Consider the following 19,315-nt stretch of genomic DNA (forward strand, 5'->3'; position numbering starts at 1 on the left):
CTTACTGTAACTGACCGTAGATAAATAGTTCTTTATATATTTGTAACATAATTTAGAGCTTGTTATACTAGGGGAAAGTGTTTTAATGTTGCTGCATGAATACTAAATTTTTAAAGAAATTTAAGAATGATTCCATTTACAACCCAGTTACAGTTTGATGTACAGTAGTTACATCTGTAACTTTTGTTATTTGTAACTGTAACTGACTATAGATTGATAGTTTTTGTTACGAGTTTTTCTGAAAAAGTTACATACTTTTAACTACTTGATCTAAAGAAATTTCCTATTCCAAGCACTTTTCTCCAAAAGAAATTCACTATTCCAAGTGCTTTTCTCCAATATTTTTACAGAACTGAGTTGTTTTTGTTTGATTTAAAAGATGACTGGCAGAATATGGTGAAGTCAATGGGGAAAGGTAAAGGTGGATTTTGTGCTAGGTAATTTGTTACCTGGAAGATTATGTCTTGTTGATTTCAACTTCTTGACCTCAATGTTCTTGGTAAGAATTTGCTTCTTCTTCTTTTTCTCGTTCTCCTCACTGTCTATGGCGTGCTCGATTTGTTTTGCTCGATCTAGGGGATTTGTGCGAACTGGTGTGGTCTCCCTGTGTTATTTTGTTTTTTTCTAACCTTTATTGGATGTGAAGTTGATCATTATGGGCCATGATGTATTTGCAGTTATGGCCTGTATAATTTTTTGTATTGTTCTATGGGCTAGAATTCGAGCCCATATAGTTTTGTGATCTGACTAGTCAGAGAAAAAAATATGTAGCATTTTTTGTGTCCTCTGGATCTTAATCTAACGGTAGGAAAAAATCTGGGTGATTTTGACCCAAGGATTTGTCGACAAAGACATAGCTAGTTTTTGAGGCATCGGCCGTGTTTACCAGAGAGGACTTGTCAGTTAAGGCCGAGTTTAGTTCCAAACTTTTCTTCAAATTTTTAACTTTTTCATTACATCAAAATTTTCCTACACACAAACTTTCAATTTTTTCGTCACATCGTTTCAGTTCTAACCAAACTTTTAATTTTCATGTGAACTACACACAGCCTAAACAATCAGCTTATGGGCAGATAGGATAGTATCTTACACTAATAATCCTCACGTGCTGTGCGATCCGATCCAACCCAAGCGCTTTGCGTGTGTCGAAACCTCCGGTGTCAATAATGAATTCGCCGATGCAAGCAAGATCGATCCCAGGAGCAGCAAACGGTTAGCGATCTATGGGTGATATGATATCGGGAGTAGTAGTACGACTGTACGAGTACTTCACATGTGATCTGGGAAAGAACACTGATAGATTTCGTCAAGCGTACGGTTGTTTCCAGAAGACTAAACGATACTGTATGACGATAGGTTAAGGAGTACCTCTCCATTCCGCCGAGGAAAAAAAATACGAATTAGTCCCCTTAAGTCCACCGAATTACATCCCTAAACTATAAAATTAAATATTCTTCACCCCTAAATATGCAAACCGTATAAATAATCCCTCTGGTTCAATCCGCGGTGGTTTTATTCCTACTGGCAGTCTAGTCAGCATTTGTTTAAAAAAACAGTGGGGCCCACTTTCTACCTCTCTCCCTATCCTCTTTCTCTACCTCTTGCCGCCACCGGCCATTGCATTAGCAGAAGGGGCAATGCACGTGCCCCCCTACTGCCGCACCGCCGCCAACTCTGCCTGTCACGTCAGCGAGCGCTAGTGACGAAGCCAGGATAAAATTATAGCGGGGCTAAACCAAAATAAACAAGAGCAACAAAGAGAGATATAGGGTTGGGTTAGGATTTTTTTGGGCCTTCTTAGCCTTTTGGCCCTTCTAACAACCTCAAACAAAATCTATAATAACCCCTCATCTATAAATATATGGATTAAAATTTTAGAGGGGGTATTATAGGGGCTCTAATGGTATATTAGGGGCTAGGAGGGTCTAAAGACCCCCCCTGCCCCACGCTTTCTCCGTCCCTAGCGAGCGCATCTTTGTCGCTGCGGAGGGCATCGTGGCAGGAGAGGTGCACTGCGAAGTTGGTGCTCAATCTGCTTCGCCTTCCACCTCACGCGCGGTTCTAGAACCAAACGGCGACCTGGCGAGGGTGGAGACCCATACCCACCGACCGGTGGCGAGGATCCAGATCAACAACGTCGCTCCAATAGAGACCCGTCCTCACAGGCAGGCTCCACCACCTCCTCCGGCAGTCAGCCGCGCCTCTCCCAGTCCTCCTATTCCCTGGCCTTCTCCTCAAGGTGTCGTCCCCGTCAGATAGATAGCCGGCAACATCAGATTGGGGAGAGGCCGCAGCTGTTGAGTACCGGGGCGCTGTTGAGCTCATTGTTGCCTCTCTAGCTCCCTCCCGGAGTTCGCCACTCCCACCTTTGCGTCCCGCGCCACGCCCGCCGCCTGCCTCTGTGTGCTATCGTGCGCGTCGACCGCCCGCGCCGCTGCTTGACCAATGCCCAATGACGCCCGAGAGAGAGGATGAGGGGAAAAAAATTTATGACGGGACTACCACGTAGTATCAAAACCACCGCGGATTAAACTGGGGTTAAGGGCAAAGAATGTCTGGTTTTGTAGTTTAAGGTATAATTGAATCTCGTTACAGTTTAGAGAGATAATTTATACTTTTTTCATCTGTAAAATACTCAATACAAACACGTCATATTCAATACTAACACATGCGTATCTAGCTTTATGATTGGTTTTTTTGAACGACTAGTAGAGAGTACTACTCCTATCCTCAATTAGTTTACTGTAGACGTACTGTACTACTAGTAGTAGTGTACTGTACACAGGTGATGCGTGGCTCAAAGTGTAGGCGTCCTGCTCACCGATGTGGCTCTAGCTGCCACCGCGACGTGGCACCCGGGGCGGCCGCTTCCGGAAGGCACGAGATCGACGGAGACGCGCGCCACGGAGACTCCCTCTTTCTGGCTCGATCGCTAGCTAGCTAACGGCACGCGCGTCGCGAAACCGGCGCGAGCTCGGGCGGCGCGGCCAGCAAGCCAGCCACGTAACGTTGGCGAAGGGGCGACGCAATATAATTTAGCTGGTGTACGGTGCGCCCGGTCGACGGGTCGAGGCAGCGTGTCGAGCTGACCGAGGGGGCCTGCTCTCAGAGCAGGTAGCAGGCTATAAATTATGAGAGCAAAGAGCAACGGGCTACAGATTTATAACCAGCTACAGTATAAACTACAAGACGCAGTGTGTGTATGACAGGTGAGACCAGTTATTAATAGTTTAGTATGTAACTATTATATGAATGAGCTATTAGATTGGCTATAGATAAATTGAAGCTAGTAATTGGCTATACTATTAAACCTCCTCTCCGCTCTCTCCACCTGATCGCATCCCGAATTTTTTAAATAGCACTATTTTAATAAAAAATTAATTATAAAATAGTGATTACATAATTGAAATCGCAATTTTAGGTGCGATATGTGCGATACAATTTTGTGCCCTGTTAAATTATGGTTGTTCGTTAGGGTAAAATAAAATATATGCAGGCAAGTGTAAACCGGATGCATATATCTGAGATGAGGTTCATCCATCTTTGGTAGGTTGATAGGTGCGAGGGCATCAGCGAGGCCCATTGATGTCGACGAGCTCGACTCTACGGCGCAGATCCGTGGCAGTGAGCTCATCTCAAGGACGGCAACGAGGTGCTGATCCACCGGTAGCACTAGCAGTAGCGATAAGATTGGGGATGGGAACAATGCGAGTAGATCCATGATGACGAGCTTGAGGAAGGCAATGAGTTGCGGGTCTACCAATGGTGCTAGCAGTAGCGGTGAGTTTGGCGATGCGAACAACACGAGCAAGCTCGGGGAAGGCAATGAGGCGTGGGTTCGCCGATGGTACTAGCAGAGACCAGGTCGAGGATGGTAATGGCACGAACAGATCCATTGCGGCGAGCTCCGGGACGGCAACTAGGCGCAACGCAGGTTCGCCGGTGGCACTAAGTAGCAGCGATAAGGTCAGATATAGATACATGATGGCCATACACGCGCTGCAACTGGACGTCAAGCTGGAGGCCCCCAACAGGTAGGGGGCGGACGCCGATGGAGTTAGCCAGGACGCTCGTGGCTGGCACAGGAGGCAGTGTTGAAAATTGCAGAGATGGAATAAGATAAGAGAGGGTGAAAGGAAGAAGATGATTCTAACATGATTGGTCCCATGTGCAGATGAGTAAATGGATGGAAAACGTAACGATAGTGGCACGGTTACAATTTTGTAAAATTTCAGTGTCATGGCTACGAGTAGACGAATTGTAATGATATTTATTTGAAATGATATATTTGCAATACCATGGATCGAATTACCCTTAAATATAAATTTATTGTAGTCTAATCATTTGAGAGTTATGAGTGGTAAAATTTGATACAATAGTGAAAACGGAGGGAGCATGATGCAAGACAAGTAAAAAAAGGACCATGTAAAATTTTTAAATCAAAGTTAAAATACAAAATACTTTCCAAATTTACCATAATTTACAGCTGACGAAAGCACAGCTTGGTCGGTCCACGCTGGATACGAATAAACAAGAGAGGTTATTCCCGCCGGTAATAAGAAGCAGACACTATCGCAATGCCTGAAACGGATATGAGCTAAAAAAAAAAACACCCGCTAAATTCCCGCGAAGATTCTTTCCCGGAACGGGGCAGTTCCGACATTTCACCTCCTCTTTCCCAGCTGCGGCCTATTGTTAGCGAGGAGTCACCCAGATTCTTCTCCAACCTCTCGCCCCCGAAATCCACACCTCACAACGCCCCTTACGCCCACGCGAGCGAACCCACAAGAAACACGCGCAAAATCTCCCCTCCCGCCGCGAATTCGCTCGGTTTGATCGCCCGAAGATCGAAGTGTTTCGCGCGGGATTCGTGCTCTGCAGCTTAAGTTTAGTGCGGCCTTCTAGCTGCTCGGATTTGATTGATTGATTGATTGGCGGGTGGTCAGTCGATTTAAGTTGGTTGGATTGGTGGTAGCGCGAAATCCGAATTTCGGAAGTTGGTTTGGTGGGGGGAAGGGGAATTGCGGTTTTGTGGAGTTTGATTTTTGGTGGTTTAGAGGTTGGGGGAGGTCGCGGCGAGGATGTCCGTGCCGGCGATTGCCGTGTACACCAGCCCGCCGGGGGCGGTCTACACGTCGTCGTCGTCGTCGGAGCTTGAGGCGAGCTCCCGGGGCTCGGCGCCGTGCGCCACCGCGGCTCCCCCGTCGCCGGCGAGCTCCCACCGCCACCAGGCCATCGCTGGTGGGCTATCCTGCCTCTTCTCCTCACCTACCGCCGCCCCTCGCGCCGCCGCGGCTCAGGACGAGCTGGGCGCGCTCTGGCACGATAGATCCGGCGAGGCGACGGCCGTCGGCGGCGGGGGCGGGGGCGGGGGCTACTCCTACCCGCAGCCGTCGTCGCCGTTCAAGTGGCGGGACATGCTCCACCACAGCCCCGTGCCGCTGTTCCACAGCCCGGCCTCCTCGCCGGCGTCACGGAGCCCCTCGGCGTCCTGGCTCGCCGGCCGCGAGCGCGAGCGGCTCTTCTCCAGCTTCGTGCGCAACGCGCTCGGCTCCTGCGTCGATTACGCGCCGGTCGCCGCGCTGCCGCTCGGCGTCTCGGCTGCTGTCGGTGTCGGTGCCGGCGAGCTCGCGTTCGAGCTCGACGAGCACCTCTCCGAGGCGGAGCCGTCGTGCGAGCCGTACGCTCGCGACCTCCTCGCCGGCGCCCAGGCTCGCCACCGCATCTTCCACGACGAGCTCGTCGTCAAGGCCTTCTTCGAGGCTGAGAGGGCGCACCGAGGCCAGGTGGAATCCCAATTCCCAAGAACTTGGACGAAACTCCAATGTTAACTTCTTGCTTTTTCTTTTTTGCAAGGTGTAATTATCTATGTCCTTAAATCTAGTGCCCTTTGTGCTTTGCCTGTGTGATCAGACGCGGGCGAGTGGTGATCCGTACTTGCAGCATTGTGTGGAGACCGCCGTGCTTCTAGCCAAGATAGGCGCAAACGCGACCGTCGTCTCTGCCGGACTCCTGCATGACACCATTGATGATAGCTTCATGGATTATGATCAGATTTTCCGGATGTTTGGTGCCGGCGTGGCTGATCTAGTTGAAGGGGTATGAGTTTTGTTTACTTGATTTTTAGATGGATCATAAATTCATAATAGTTTAGGAGCTCTCCCAGTTTAGTAGATGAAGGGCTGGTTCCACGGCTATGATTGAATTATCTATGTTATCATTGTTGATTATTCAAAGTCAACAGGCCATGTGCTCATCTTGCTTAAGCTTTCAACCATATGGATAACTTCACTACTAAAGCTTTCAATCATATGGATAGCTTTACTGCTAAGTAAACGAAATGTTTAGCTGGCTGAAGTGCTTGCTCAGGATGTCGCCCACCTCTTTTTTGGCATGCTGCAGATTTGATCTATTACTTGTAGCAACCAATTAGTGACACAACTTTAACCATATTTTGTACTCCCCTGTGTGGTGGTGTTGTTTCTTCTTTGTTTTTTAATACTGTATATGGCCATTCTTGGGAAATGTTAAACAACAGTGGAGTTTGGTTGAACTGCTTATTTCCTGCTCTCATCTGAAGGAATTTGATTATGTCTTTAAATACATTTCCTTGTTGAAAAATGATTTTTTTTTGGTAGCAATGCATTACCTGAACCATCTTCTAACTAATTTTGATTACACCTAGTCCAAATGTAAAAGTCTTTGTATTGCAATTTATGCTTTATTCAGGTCTCCAAGTTAAGCCACTTGAGCAAACTTGCTCGGGACAACAATACTGCAAGCAGAACCGTTGAAGCAGACCGCCTGCATACAATGTTTCTTGCAATGGCTGATGCAAGAGCAGTTCTGATAAAGCTAGCAGATCGTCTACACAACATGAAGACAATAGAAGCTTTGCCTTTGGTCAAACAACAAAGATTCGCTAAGGAGACTATGGAGATATTTGTGCCGTTGGCTAATCGGTTAGGAATCGCTAGCTGGAAAGACCAGCTGGAAAATATTTGCTTTAAGCATTTGAACCCAGAGGAGCACAAGGAGCTTTCCTCCAAACTTGTCATATCTTTTGACGAAGCACTTCTTACATCTACTCTGGATAAACTTGATAAAGGTCTAAGAGATGAAGGTATTTCGTATCACAGTCTTTCTGGGAGGCACAAGAGCCTGTACAGCATATACTCCAAGATGATAAAGTATGTCGAATTCTTAATTTAAATTATTGAAAACTGAATATTATTGTCACAAATGGGTATGCACAGCAACTTACCATGCAATGCATGTGGCCCTCCAGGAAGAACTTAACGATGGATGATGTTCATGACATTCATGGTCTACGTCTTGTGGTTGATACAGAGCAGGATTGTTACCAAGCTCTTGACATTGTCCATAAGCTCTGGCCCCGAGTTGCTGGACGATTTAAGGACTATATCCTGCATCCAAAATTGAATGGGTATGTAGAATAATGTTTGATCAATTTGTTAAAATCTCTACAAGAATCCCTGCTAATTTACTAGTTGCAGGTATCGGTCATTGCACACTGTCATCATGTGTGAGGGCATACACCCATTTGAAGTTCAGATCCGAACAAAAGAAATGCATCTACAAGCAGAGTATGGATTTGCTGCACACTGGAGATACAAGGAAGGTGGTTGCAAGCACTCTTTTGTACTCCAAATGGTGGAATGGGCAAGATGGGTGCTCACATGGCAATGCGAAGCAATGAGCAAAGAGCGGTCCTCAGGTTTAGGCCGCTCTGATGCCATTAGGCCACCATGTCCATTTCCCTCGCATTCGGAGGACTGCCCTTATTCTTACACTCGCCAGTGCAACCACGATGGACCCATCTTTGTGATTATGCTTGAACATGATAAGGTATGCCTCTCCTTTTGATTTCTTCCCAACTTGTCATGTCGAAAATAGTAATATTCTGTGATGATATAACTGGCCATTTCAATTGTCTGACAAAATTATATTTTTGACTTTAGATGTCTGTCCAAGAGCTTCCTGCGAACTCAACTGTAGTCGATCTGATGGAGAGAGTGGGGGCCAATAGTCCAAGATGCAGCCCTTACAGCTTCCCACTGAAAGAGGAATTGCGCCCGAGGGTTAACCACAAGCCCATAAGTGACCCTAACCGGAAACTGTGCATGGGAGATGTGGTGGAGCTGACGCCTGCGCTCCCACACAAGTCGCTAACTGAGTATCGGGAAGAGATCCAGCGCATGTATGAACGAGGCGGGTTTGCCCTCGCCACCACCCGGGACGGTCCGGCAAGCTGACGGTGTCACGACTACCATGTTAACCTCCTGTTGTACAATGCCCTCAACCTCCATTTGCTTCCTTGTATATATCCCAGATACTAATTCTTGCAGGAGAGAGCCAAATGAACACCCCCAGCTGAATTGTCAAAGGTGTGGAGTTAGGTGTTCAGTGTTCTGATCCAAAGCTGTCTATAACAGTAAACAGTTTACAAGCTGATCAAATCTGTACTAGAAATTCAGATCCTCCCAAGATTCAGGAGGGGGGGACATTCACTGCCTTGTCCGTGTGTTGTTGTAATACATCTACTGTATATTCCAGTGGCAATTCTGAACTTTTTTTGCTTGGCTATGAAAAGCAGCCACCATCAGTATTCGGTAGCCTGGCTGATAGATGTCGCCTTCTGAACCTCGTGTGCTTCCTTCCTGTGGACTAGGATGCTTTCAGTATAATATATTCTGGCTGAAGATTTGTCAAGATTTCCTTGGTGCAGTTTTTGTTGGACAGAAATTGTGTGCACAGCTGGTTGATGAGCCTAGGATTGTTGGCTCTGGAGGTGACAGCTCTCCAGGCAAAGCTTGTGGACAGGAGGCAGTACTGAATGAGGAGAAGGCTGAGGAAAATTCTCAACTATCCTGCAGAAATCATGAAAGCAATCAGACATGCTATCAAAATGGAGATCGAGACCTTGAGGGCACATCTCAATCAGGATGGATCGCCGGGCTGGAGCCTTGGAGGGATGCAACACGGAGGAGCGAGATCGAAGGCATGGCTGGCCGGTGGAGCTCGATTTTTCGCGTCGTCTTCGGTTCAGGCGTGGATTAAGCTGCGTTTGGGATTTTCTCGGGATGCGGTGCTAGGGTTTTGATGTTGGGTGGCATGGCAAACTCATCAGCGACGCCGTGGCGGCGGCGGCGCAGCGCCGGAGCGGAAGCCGGGAGCCCGAAGGAGTTTAAGGCCCACCAAAGGACACGAATGAACGCCGACTAAATTCCTGTCAATGAATTCGGCCTGCATACATTCAGCCCTCGAATTCCACTCAGCGAATTCGTCCCACCTAATTCGGAAAAAGTACACCGAAGGTCCCTCAATTTGTCATCGGGATAAAAAACGTCCTTGAACCGTAAAACCAGATATGTGGGGTCCCTCAACTATACAAAACCGGTCACTCGAGATCCCTCGGTGGTTTTCACCCCGGTTTTAGCCTACGTAGCAGCTGTCAGCGTGAGACCCATGTGGCCCCACATGTCAGGTGTCTACGTCAGCCTCCTCTCCCTCTTTCCCTTTTTCTCTCCCTTCCTTGTCTCTCTCTCTCTCTCTCACTTCTGACTTCTCTGCAATGGGCGGCCACCGGCGAGGAGGATGGCGCGACGGGCGGCCGCGGCCGCGTCGGGATCCTCGTCAACGTCGCGGCGAACCCGTGGCTCGGCGAGGCCGCGCTCCGGCGGGTCGGCACGTCAGCGGCGATGGTGGACCGGCTGGTGGAGATGCCCACCTGGAACCAGTGGCGAACGCAGCTTTAAAATATAGATGGGACGGAGAACGGCGATGTTAACTCGATAAGAGCAATCGAACACAACACATATCGTATTAATAGTTCATTCGTATAAGTGTCTCAATTTGTTAGATGTTTATACCTTGTTATACCTAATTTTGATAGTCCATGACTACTATAAAAGAATAAGGTGGTCTTGAAAGTGTGGGGCAACACGAGTCGTAGCTGAGTCGGTCGACCCACCCCGCCTAATGGGTAGATCCGCCCCTGCCTGGAACGGTCGCGACAAACCCGCGGCTCGGCGAGGCCGCGCTCCGACGGGTCGGCACGTAGGCGGCGGTGGTGGACCGGCTGGTGGAGATGCTCACTTGGAACGGCGCCGCCGAGGCCGCCGCCATGGCGTCTGCCGCGCTCGTCGTGTCCAAGCTTGCCAGCAAGAAGCGGGACGCGCTCCGGCGCCATCGAGTCGGTGTCGTCGCTGCTCTTCGTCGCCGACGAGGAGTGCAACCTCCTAGGCCTCCTCTTGTGATTTTTTGAGCTGTGTTAACGTCGGGCTCAGCGATTGACCTCTCCCTATTAGCGACCCACACGACAGTAAAAACTGGGATCTTGTTGAACCATATGCCAATGCATCTCACCTGGACCATCAATACTGAAGCTTCTATGGCGTTTACTTTGGTTAATTCAATATTTCAATCAGAGTTCCTCCACCAATCTTGTGTTTTTGCCTGCTTACTTTGGTTAAGTGGTAGATGTGTATATATCCATGTGCTGCTGCCTAATTGTTTCAAAAATCAGGATGTAATTTCCAGAATATATAATCGGCAAAAACTGCCATAGAGTTCAGGAAGTCCTGATCGGAAGAGCGGTGAGCGGTGGGCAGCGGTGAGCGGCGTCCGGCGTGCAGTGGCCGGCGGTCGGCGTCGTAAGCGCTTTTCCCGTTTTTCTTCGTGTAACAGTGCCATGCAGGTTGGACCTGGGCACCTGGCTAGCTTGCACGGTGGTCAGCGGACAGTTGCCGGCGTCGACCGGCGGCTTGGGGGCCAGCGACGTGCATCGGCTCTCAGGCTCGGCGGCCTGCAGCTAGCGACGAACGGCGGAGGGTGGCCGGCGACGAGCGGCGGCGCGGCAATCGGAGTGCGGCGAGCGGCGGTCAGCGGCGGAAGCGTCCTTCTTGATTTTTTGTTCGGTGGCGGTGGCCGCGTGGGGCGTCGCCTGCCGCCACCGCCGCGCCTCCGCTTCCGCTCCGCTCCGCTCCGCTCGCACGCCGCCTCCGCCGGCCGCATCCTCCCGTCCGCGCTCTCCGCCGCGGAGAGATCGAGTGCCGCCGCATCCTCCCGTCCGCCCCTCTGCCAACTCCCTCCTCGCCGCATCCTCTTCGATGGAGAGCCAGACGAGGCCAACGGGCGCGAGGCGGGAGAGGAGATCCGGCCGACGACGCGGTGACGGCCGCGCCCCGCTGCTCCCCCGCCGGCCGCCGCTCGTGCAGCTGCTGCCCCTCCACCTGCGCCCACCCGCACGCCGCTCCGCCGTCCGCCGCCCATGGAGAAGAGAGAGGGAGAGGTGAAGAGGAGAGGAGAAGAAGAGGCTGACACGTGGGGCCCACGGGGTCCCACGCTGACTCAGCCACCAACGACCGTGGTCAAAGCGCAACGTAGGATAAAACCGGGACGAAAACCGCTGAGGGATCTCGGGTGACTGGTTTTATATAGTTAAGGGACCTCGTATATCTGGTTTTATGGTTCGAGGACGTTTTCGTATCTCGCTGACAAGTTGAGGGACCTTTAGTGTACTTTTTCCACCTAATTCATGTCCTCGAATTCGTCTCAAGAATAAATATGGCCCATCAAGGAATTCAGCCCACCATATAACTTGACACAGTTTACTCATTAATACTTCATCCGTTTTAGGTTATAAAATGTTTCGACTTTATTCAAAGTCAAATTGTTTTAAGTTTTATTAAGTTTGTAGAAAAAAGTAGTAACATTTTCAACCCAAGACAAATTTATTATAAAAATGTATTCGATTATTGATTTGATGAAACTAATTTATTATTATAAATATTACTATATTTATCAATAAACTTAGTCAAACTTGAATCAGATTGACTTTGTCTAAAGCCAAAATGTCTTATAACCTAAAATGGAGGGAGTAATTTGGACCGCCAGCAAACTTGGCCCACTTATTCCCATCAACAATTTCAGCCCACCTATGAATTAGGCCCGCTTGCTGCTTCCGTCCCTACAGCGCTCGTCGCTCTGCTGCTGCAGCCGGCCTCCGCCCCCCGCCGTGCTCGTCGCTTTACTACTGCATCCGGCCGCTGCCCCTACCGCGTTGCTGCTGTGGCCGGACTCTGCCCTTGCCTCGCCGGCCTCCGTCCCCGCTCCCGGCGTGGCACGGTTCAGGGATGGAGGCTCGGGACTGACTAAGGGAGACCTATTCCTAGGTCTAGGGGTCAAAGCGACCCCTTTCCCATGTCTCACGACGGTAGAGGCATCGATGGCAAGGTTGGTGGCGGTGGGCAGAAGTAGGCGGCGATGGTGCTCGTGGTGGCAGCGCTCCAGCGAGTTTAGGCAGGGGCATGATGGCTTGGGAGTTCGAGGAGATCACGGAGGAGCTCGATGTAATAGTGGTTGGGCACAAAGATGCACTGGGGGCAACGTGTCGTGCGGTCCACAGTGGCTAAGTAGAACAGCGACGGTGGTATAGGGATGGAAACTGAGGGGTTTTGGTGTACTTGGGACATGGATTTTATTCTTACCATTAATTTTGAACAAGGACGGTTTGGTGGGGGGTGAATTTTGAGGTTTGGACACTGACGAGTCGAGTTAGGATTCGGCTTCCTAGCTCCAATGACGGTGATTGGCGCTGCTGAGAGCAGAGCAGCTTCAGGGAGCAAGGAGAGCATGCTGTGGCGTTTCTGTTTGTTGGTGGTGGCGACCGATGAGGCAGTCGGGAGAGGGAGAACAACGGTGAGGACAAGAGAGCGGCAAAGGAGAGCTCACGTATGCGGGCACGTTTGTGAAAAAAAAAAGATGGGAGAACAAGAATGAGTTGATTGGTAGGTCGTATATTTTTTTTTTCACTTACATGGGGTCTTGTGTAAACACGTTAGCGAGTCAACTATGGTTAACCTATCATATTAGTAAAAACCGCTTTCTAAACCACCAAAAAAGTTAAAATGCACTGGTTTTCAAAGTTGGAGGATATGATTTACACGGTTTGTTTTGCTGTTAAAAGATGCGATTCGAACAGGGGCAAGAGGGAGGCATTATAGATTTTAGTCCATTTCCCTTTAGTATATTTGATCCACAACTGAAATTGGCCTTGTTAATTCCCGTCAACTATTTGGGTCTCTAATGAATTTGGCCTACCTACTGTCCAATCAACGAAATTGGGCAACTACGGCCACGAAAGAATTTAGGAAAAAGTACACCAAAGATCCCTCAACTTGTTAGCCAGATATAAAATCGTCCCCCAACCATAAAACCGGACATCTAACGTCCCCTAACTTACAAAACCGGTCACAATAGATCTCTTGGCGTTTTTTGACCTCGGTTTTGTCCCACATGGCGGCTGACTCAACGTTGATCTATGTGGGCCCCACATGTCAGATAGACCACGTCACCACCAAGGTTGTTAGGATCGGGATACTAGGCAGTATCGTTTTGCTCAAAGTAATATCGTATCGTAGAATCGTATCTTAGTATCGGGATACTATGAGATTTTCTTTTTTTAAGTTTAATTAATATTTATATTAATTATATATAGCCATTATCTACTACTACTTAAAAAATAAGAGGTGCTTCTATCGTCCGTCAAAAAAACCGAGCGAAAAAACCAGGTTTGTCCGATAAAAAAACTGGGCAAAAAAAAGTGCGAAAAAAAGAAAAGAAAAACCAAAACTGTCCAATCCAGAAAAAAAAAGGGCGAAAAAGAACCGGGCCAAAAAACCAAAGTTGTCCGATCCAAAAGGAATCGGGCGAACAAAAACAAACCGGACGAAAAAATGTGCGAAAAAAAGAAAAATCAAAAAAAATTCCGATTCCTATGGCAAGGCGGAAAAAAAATGTCCGATTCTTATGAAAAAAAGTGGCGAAAAAAACACAGTAGATCCGATTCCCTTAAAAGTTGGAAAAAAATCATATTCCTATATTATCCTATTTCCCGTACGGTTGTTTGTTTTTCTTCTTTTTTTTCCGTTTCTTTTCCCTTTTTTTCTTTCTTTTTCTTTCTTTTTTTTATTTCTTAATACTATGTATGTATATAAAATTTATATACACGTATACAAACTTTATATATTGTATATTTTTTCTTTTTTATACGTATGTATATGAGCTATGTATACTTCTCTATCTCTACTATTAAAAAATTTAAAACATTTCCTTCGTCCGTCCCTACTTAAAAAATTCATATTAAAAAAGGTCTGTCCGATTTATAAGAAAGTGGGAAAAAAAGGTTCGTAAAAAATAAAAAAACAAAGGAGAAAAAAAGTACAAAGGGCGAAAAAAAGCACGGCAAAAAAAAAGTCCGATTTCTATTCGTTTTTAGTCCCTATATATCTCTTCTCTATCTCTAATCTAATCTAATCTAACTATTTAAAAAGAAAAGTTTTCATAGAACAACTAAAAAGAAAAAATGCGCGAGAAAATAAAAACGGTTAAAAAAAGCATGAGAAAAAAAAAGCAAAAAAACGCGTGAGAATAAAAGTCAGAACAGAAAAGCTAAAAAAGGTTTCTGCCGTCTGTAAAAAATAAAAAAACATGCGAGGAAAAAACTGTTAGAAAAAGCACGCCATTTCTAAAAAAATGGTTTGAAAAAACCTCACATAAAAAACACCGTTTACAAAAAAAACAAGCAGCTCTGAAAAAACTATTAGAGAAAAAACGTTAAATTGATAGACGCATGAGTCGGATAGTATCAATCATTTTTTTCATCTCTTAAACGGCTTTTGTTTCGTCATCTATAGAAATTATATTAAAAAACAAACATATTTTTAATTATTATTTAGAGAAGAGTGCACATGTAGCAAAGTGATTCTATTTTGTGTAGACTTGATTATACGAGGCAATGTAGGATTTGATTGATCCTATTATTGGTTGCAAGAATGAGATCGAAAAAGTATTTTAGATTATATGTATGTTGTCGCGTGAATAATCCAATTATTTTAGGTAAAGCAAGCATCGGTAAGGTTGTGATCGTTTATGTTGGGCCATTACATTAAAGATGTTCCAATTTTCACCCGTTGCAACGCACGGGTATTTTGCTAGTATATTAAAAAATGTAGTAATGATATATGTCATACAAATAGAGACATTTATCAAAAGAAACCACGTTGGTTTGATATATTTAACTGATTTTTATATAAATTTGAGCATATTTATTCACATTATTTTCAAACCATGTTTTCTTAAATAATATTTTGTAGTATCGTAGGGATCGTCGAATCGGGATACCACCTAAGATTTCGTAGGATCGTGTAGGATCATGTAGTAATGAATAGTAGAATCGAGATACTATGAAAATTAGGATACTAGGTGGGATCGGTATCGTTTCGGCTTGGTAGCATCGTAGTATTGTAAGATACTAGGATACGAATCGGGATACTGATAAGCTTGGTCACCACCCTTTCTATTTTTCCCCTCTTCTCTCCCTTCCTCTCTCCTTTTTCCTCTGGGCGTGGATGGCGGCAGCGTCTTCGACGCGGCGTGGAGGAGGGCCGGCGTGGCCGGCGGCTGACGGGGAAGGAGCAGCGCGGACAGGAGGGCCGATGGGACGGGCGGCGCCGCCAATGGCTGCCGTCGCGCGAGGAGGAGCGCGGCGGTCGTCGTCGGGGTGAGGCGGCAGAGGAAGGGGAGATTGAAGACGACGGCGCCGCCGATGTGGCTGCCGTTTGGTGGGGCGGAGCGGCGGGAGACCGGGGCGGCGGAGCTAGAGCCACACGTGCGACGGCTCCCTGGTCAACTTGCGCAGCCGCGAACAAGTAGAGCCTCGCCTTCACCGCCGCCTCGCGATGACGATGGCGATGAGTTCGATCTCCGGCCGCCGCCCCGCCGCATGCATGAGCTAGAGGAGGTGCCCGGCGAGTTTCGGCAGTGAGTTTCGTCTGTGCTTGGAGGGGTGGTGGCGTGAGTTTCGGCACTTGCTTGCGACGGCGCGAGCTTCTCCTTGGCTTGGAGCTGGCAGCGGAGGTCGTGCCACACATCCATGCTCCACTCGATCCACTACCAGCTGCATGCACAAAGCTAACCAACCGATAGACTTGCTCCACTAGCTCATGCAACACATGCACGTACTAGCATAGCACAAAGCCTTAGCTAACTAACTAATTAATCATGCATGCAGCGTTGGCGATGCCGTCGTGCGAGCGCAGCGGCCGGCGAAGCGGAGGCGGCGTGCGAGCGCGGCGGCCGGCGAAGCGGAGTGGAGCGGTGGCGGCAAGCGGGCGAGCGCGCGGCGGCCGGCGAAGCAGAGTGGAGCGAAGGCGGCCTCGGGTCACGCTCCCGGCCTCCGCCAGCGTTGTCGCCACACGAGCCACGTTCTCGACGCACAGTGCGAATCCTGCCGAGCCACTTGACCAGCGTCGTCGCCACATCACCACGGTTCAGAAGCCTTAGCACGCGAAGCTGAGGAGTCTCCAGCCGCGAGATCGACGCCATCTTCCTCCTCTCCGGCTGCTAGTCCTCGCCGTTGATTTCTCTTTCCTTGGTGAGCTAGAACTCGATTCCTCGCGAATACACCTTCCTGGGGACATTGCTAAGCCCCTGGACATCTTCTTTTAGCAGCGCATCGATCGGAGTGGGCCGCCGCCGTGAAGCTGACGCCATCCGCCGTCGCCAAGCCGATCCCGAGGTCGCCGTCGTCGTCCAAGCTTCACCAAGTCACGAGCTATCTCGACTCTCGAGTAAGCACCTAAGAACGCCGACCCTCTTCCCCACCGCGTCAGTGACGCCGTCGCCGCCGCATCGGCCCTCCTCTCCGCATCGGTGATGATGGCTGTAGCCGCGCGCCGCCAATGCCGACCGCACGAGGGGGACGGGGAGGCCGGCGAGCTCGCGCTGCCCTAAGCCCGCGCGCCGCCACCCGGGAGCTGCCGTCGCCAGCCACACCACCCTCTGGCCGCGCGCGCCGCCGCCTGTGCGAGAGCAGAGAGCGAAAGGAAGGAGAGAAACAGAGAAAGAGAGAGGGTGCTGACATGGTCTCCATGACATGTGGGGCCTACGTGGGTCCCACGCTGAGTCAGCCGCCATGTGGGATAAAACCATGGTCAAAATCGCTGAAGGAACTATTGTGATCGGTTTTATAAGTTGGGGGACGCCGGATATCCGGTTTTGTGGTTGGGGGACGATTTTGTATGTGGGTAACAAATTGAGGGACCTTGCGTGTACTTTTTCCAAGAATTTTTAGCCCAGCTCTTTCGTCTACGAATTCGGCCCATCTATGTCCTAGTGTCCCGTTTCGGTTTCGGGCCTCTACAGATGGACAATGGGCCATGCGAGGTGTATGGTCCACAATGGTCCGGACCACAGGAGCCATGCCAAGCGAAATCTCTGCGTCTAAGACATACTTCGTACTTCCTTTTGTCACGAAGGAAGAAATTAATTCATCCGCATGTAGCAAACACTAGGGAACTATACGAATGCATCTAACCAATGAGTATTAACATGTTGGCTCAGGTTTTGATCAATAATTTAATTTAGCATCATACAACGATAATCCCTTTACATAACATTTAAAATATGCGTAGTTTATTATAAAATACTAATAAATAAAATATGTATTTTTGGATTAAGAAGCATCAAAACCAGATAATAGAAAATACAGGCGCGACCACGATGCCATGACTCGGAGGTTGCGACCGGGTGGTGCCAGAACTCGCCGAGTTCGCACCGGACAGATCGATGCACTTCATTGTCAATAAGGTCCCTACACGTGCTTTTTGCTTTGAACATAGCATTATATGCCTAATCAACTAACTATGTTATAAACTTATAATTCTTTTTTGCTTTTGCTTTTATCTCTAATAATTTCTGTTGCAACACACGAGCCTTTAGCTAGTCCTTAAATAAAAGGCAATAAAGAAGTCACACTACCAAAACTTTCTAACGATTTTGTTATATACATCTCAACAAATTTCTCTTAAAAATTTATCAAATATAAATATAATATTATTATAGTGTACTTTAATATAATTTTGAACTGTTAAATTTGTTTTAAAATTCATATTAGCAAGGAAGAAAAAATCACAACATGCTTACATGTGAGGAGATTCTATTCCGAGAGGTCCGCTTCGAGAGGTCCGCTTCGTGGAAATAGCATGTTACTGCGAGATTTAGGAACATTACATATAAGTTGTATCGTAGTTACATGCAAGTTATAATATAATTACACTATAATTGTATTATATTTGCTTCTGTCAAATTTTTGTAATTAAATTTTTTTCAATAAAATATATAGAAAGACTCATTTTCTAACTGAAAAGCACAACAAACACATGTTATAACTAGCTAGATTTTTAATAATGTAGTCATTTTAAAAAATAATATACAAATAGACCCATAAAACACATCTTACATATGGACCCTACCTCAGCAGTGATATGTTGGTGCCGAGATGGGATATCTCAGGGCTAAATACTCCGGCGCTGAGGGTCTGATGGCGCCAGTGAATTCAGCGTCGATGAATTCGGTGCCAACCTCTCCCATCTAGACCTGCAAGTCCAATTAATTTGCTGTCAAATTTTTGGAAGAATTGATAATAATATATCTTAATTCATTATCTCTAATATATTTTTGTCTATAAAATCTTGATATGGAGGAGAATGTGCATCCTTTCCTCCTTATAACTAAATCCTATTGATTTGCTGTGAAATCTTGGACAAAAACAAATTACAATCATGTGCCACAATTCAATTTCCCTATATTTTTTCTTCAAAATTTGACACAATACAATACGGGCTAAAATGAATTAGGATACATTGATTTTATTGGTTAGTTTTCTTTTCAAAATTTGATAGCAAATCAGTAGAGTTTGAAGCAAAAGGAGTTGTTCTTAGGTGAGCGTCAAAATGACTGGTGTTGAGGTATGGTGTCGGCGCTAGTTGTTTGGTGCCGAGAGATAGATCCATATCTGAAATAAGTTTTTTAGTGGTCTGTTTGTAAAATATGTTTTAAAAAGTCTAAAATGTCAAAAATCCAGTTATAACTGGATGTGAATCTGTTTCATAGAAAAAAAAGGATGTGAAATTGTGAATCTTGACAGTAACTAGGAGGCAGGCACCAAACTGGCAGATCAGACTTCAGAGAGTTAGGCTGTGCTAAACCAAGACTGGGGTAGGAGTTAACTGTGGAAAAGAAGAACAGGAAAAGATTAAAAGATACACTAGGGGATCAGGTTAACACTAACGTGACGTGTCTTACTTGAGGAGGAGACAGTTGGACACAACATTTTCCCTGCAGTTTCATCTCAACAAGCAAGCACTGCCAAGAGCTCAAGACCAATGGTGTCACGTCCAAATCAGCCAATTTTTAGCAAGAAAAAGGCCGGAATGACTGTGGAAGCTTA

General features: G+C 47.2%; 1 protein-coding gene and 1 long non-coding RNA gene across 2 annotated transcripts; both read left to right on the forward strand.

Moving 5' to 3' along the window:
• Nucleotides 1-4,691: 4,691 nt before the first annotated feature.
• Nucleotides 4,692-8,721, forward strand: LOC4345756 (probable GTP diphosphokinase RSH2, chloroplastic). The gene is made up of 6 exons (NM_001403629.1): nt 4,692-5,786; nt 5,914-6,099; nt 6,730-7,190; nt 7,289-7,447; nt 7,518-7,869; nt 7,983-8,721. The coding sequence occupies exons 1-6, from the start codon at nt 5,082-5,084 to the stop codon at nt 8,274-8,276; spliced, it is 2,157 nt and encodes a 718-aa protein (NP_001390558.1). The 5' UTR covers nt 4,692-5,081; the 3' UTR covers nt 8,277-8,721.
• Nucleotides 8,722-15,419: 6,698 nt separating this feature from the next.
• LOC136351352 (uncharacterized) lies at nt 15,420-17,127 on the forward strand. Its single transcript, XR_010734375.1, has 2 exons — nt 15,420-16,459; nt 16,537-17,127. It is a non-coding gene; the product is annotated as an uncharacterized lncRNA (long non-coding RNA).
• Nucleotides 17,128-19,315: the final 2,188 nt, after the last annotated feature.

This window comes from Oryza sativa, chromosome 8 (assembly GCF_034140825.1).
Source record: "Oryza sativa Japonica Group chromosome 8, ASM3414082v1".
Classification (NCBI taxonomy): domain Eukaryota; kingdom Viridiplantae; phylum Streptophyta; class Magnoliopsida; order Poales; family Poaceae; genus Oryza; species Oryza sativa.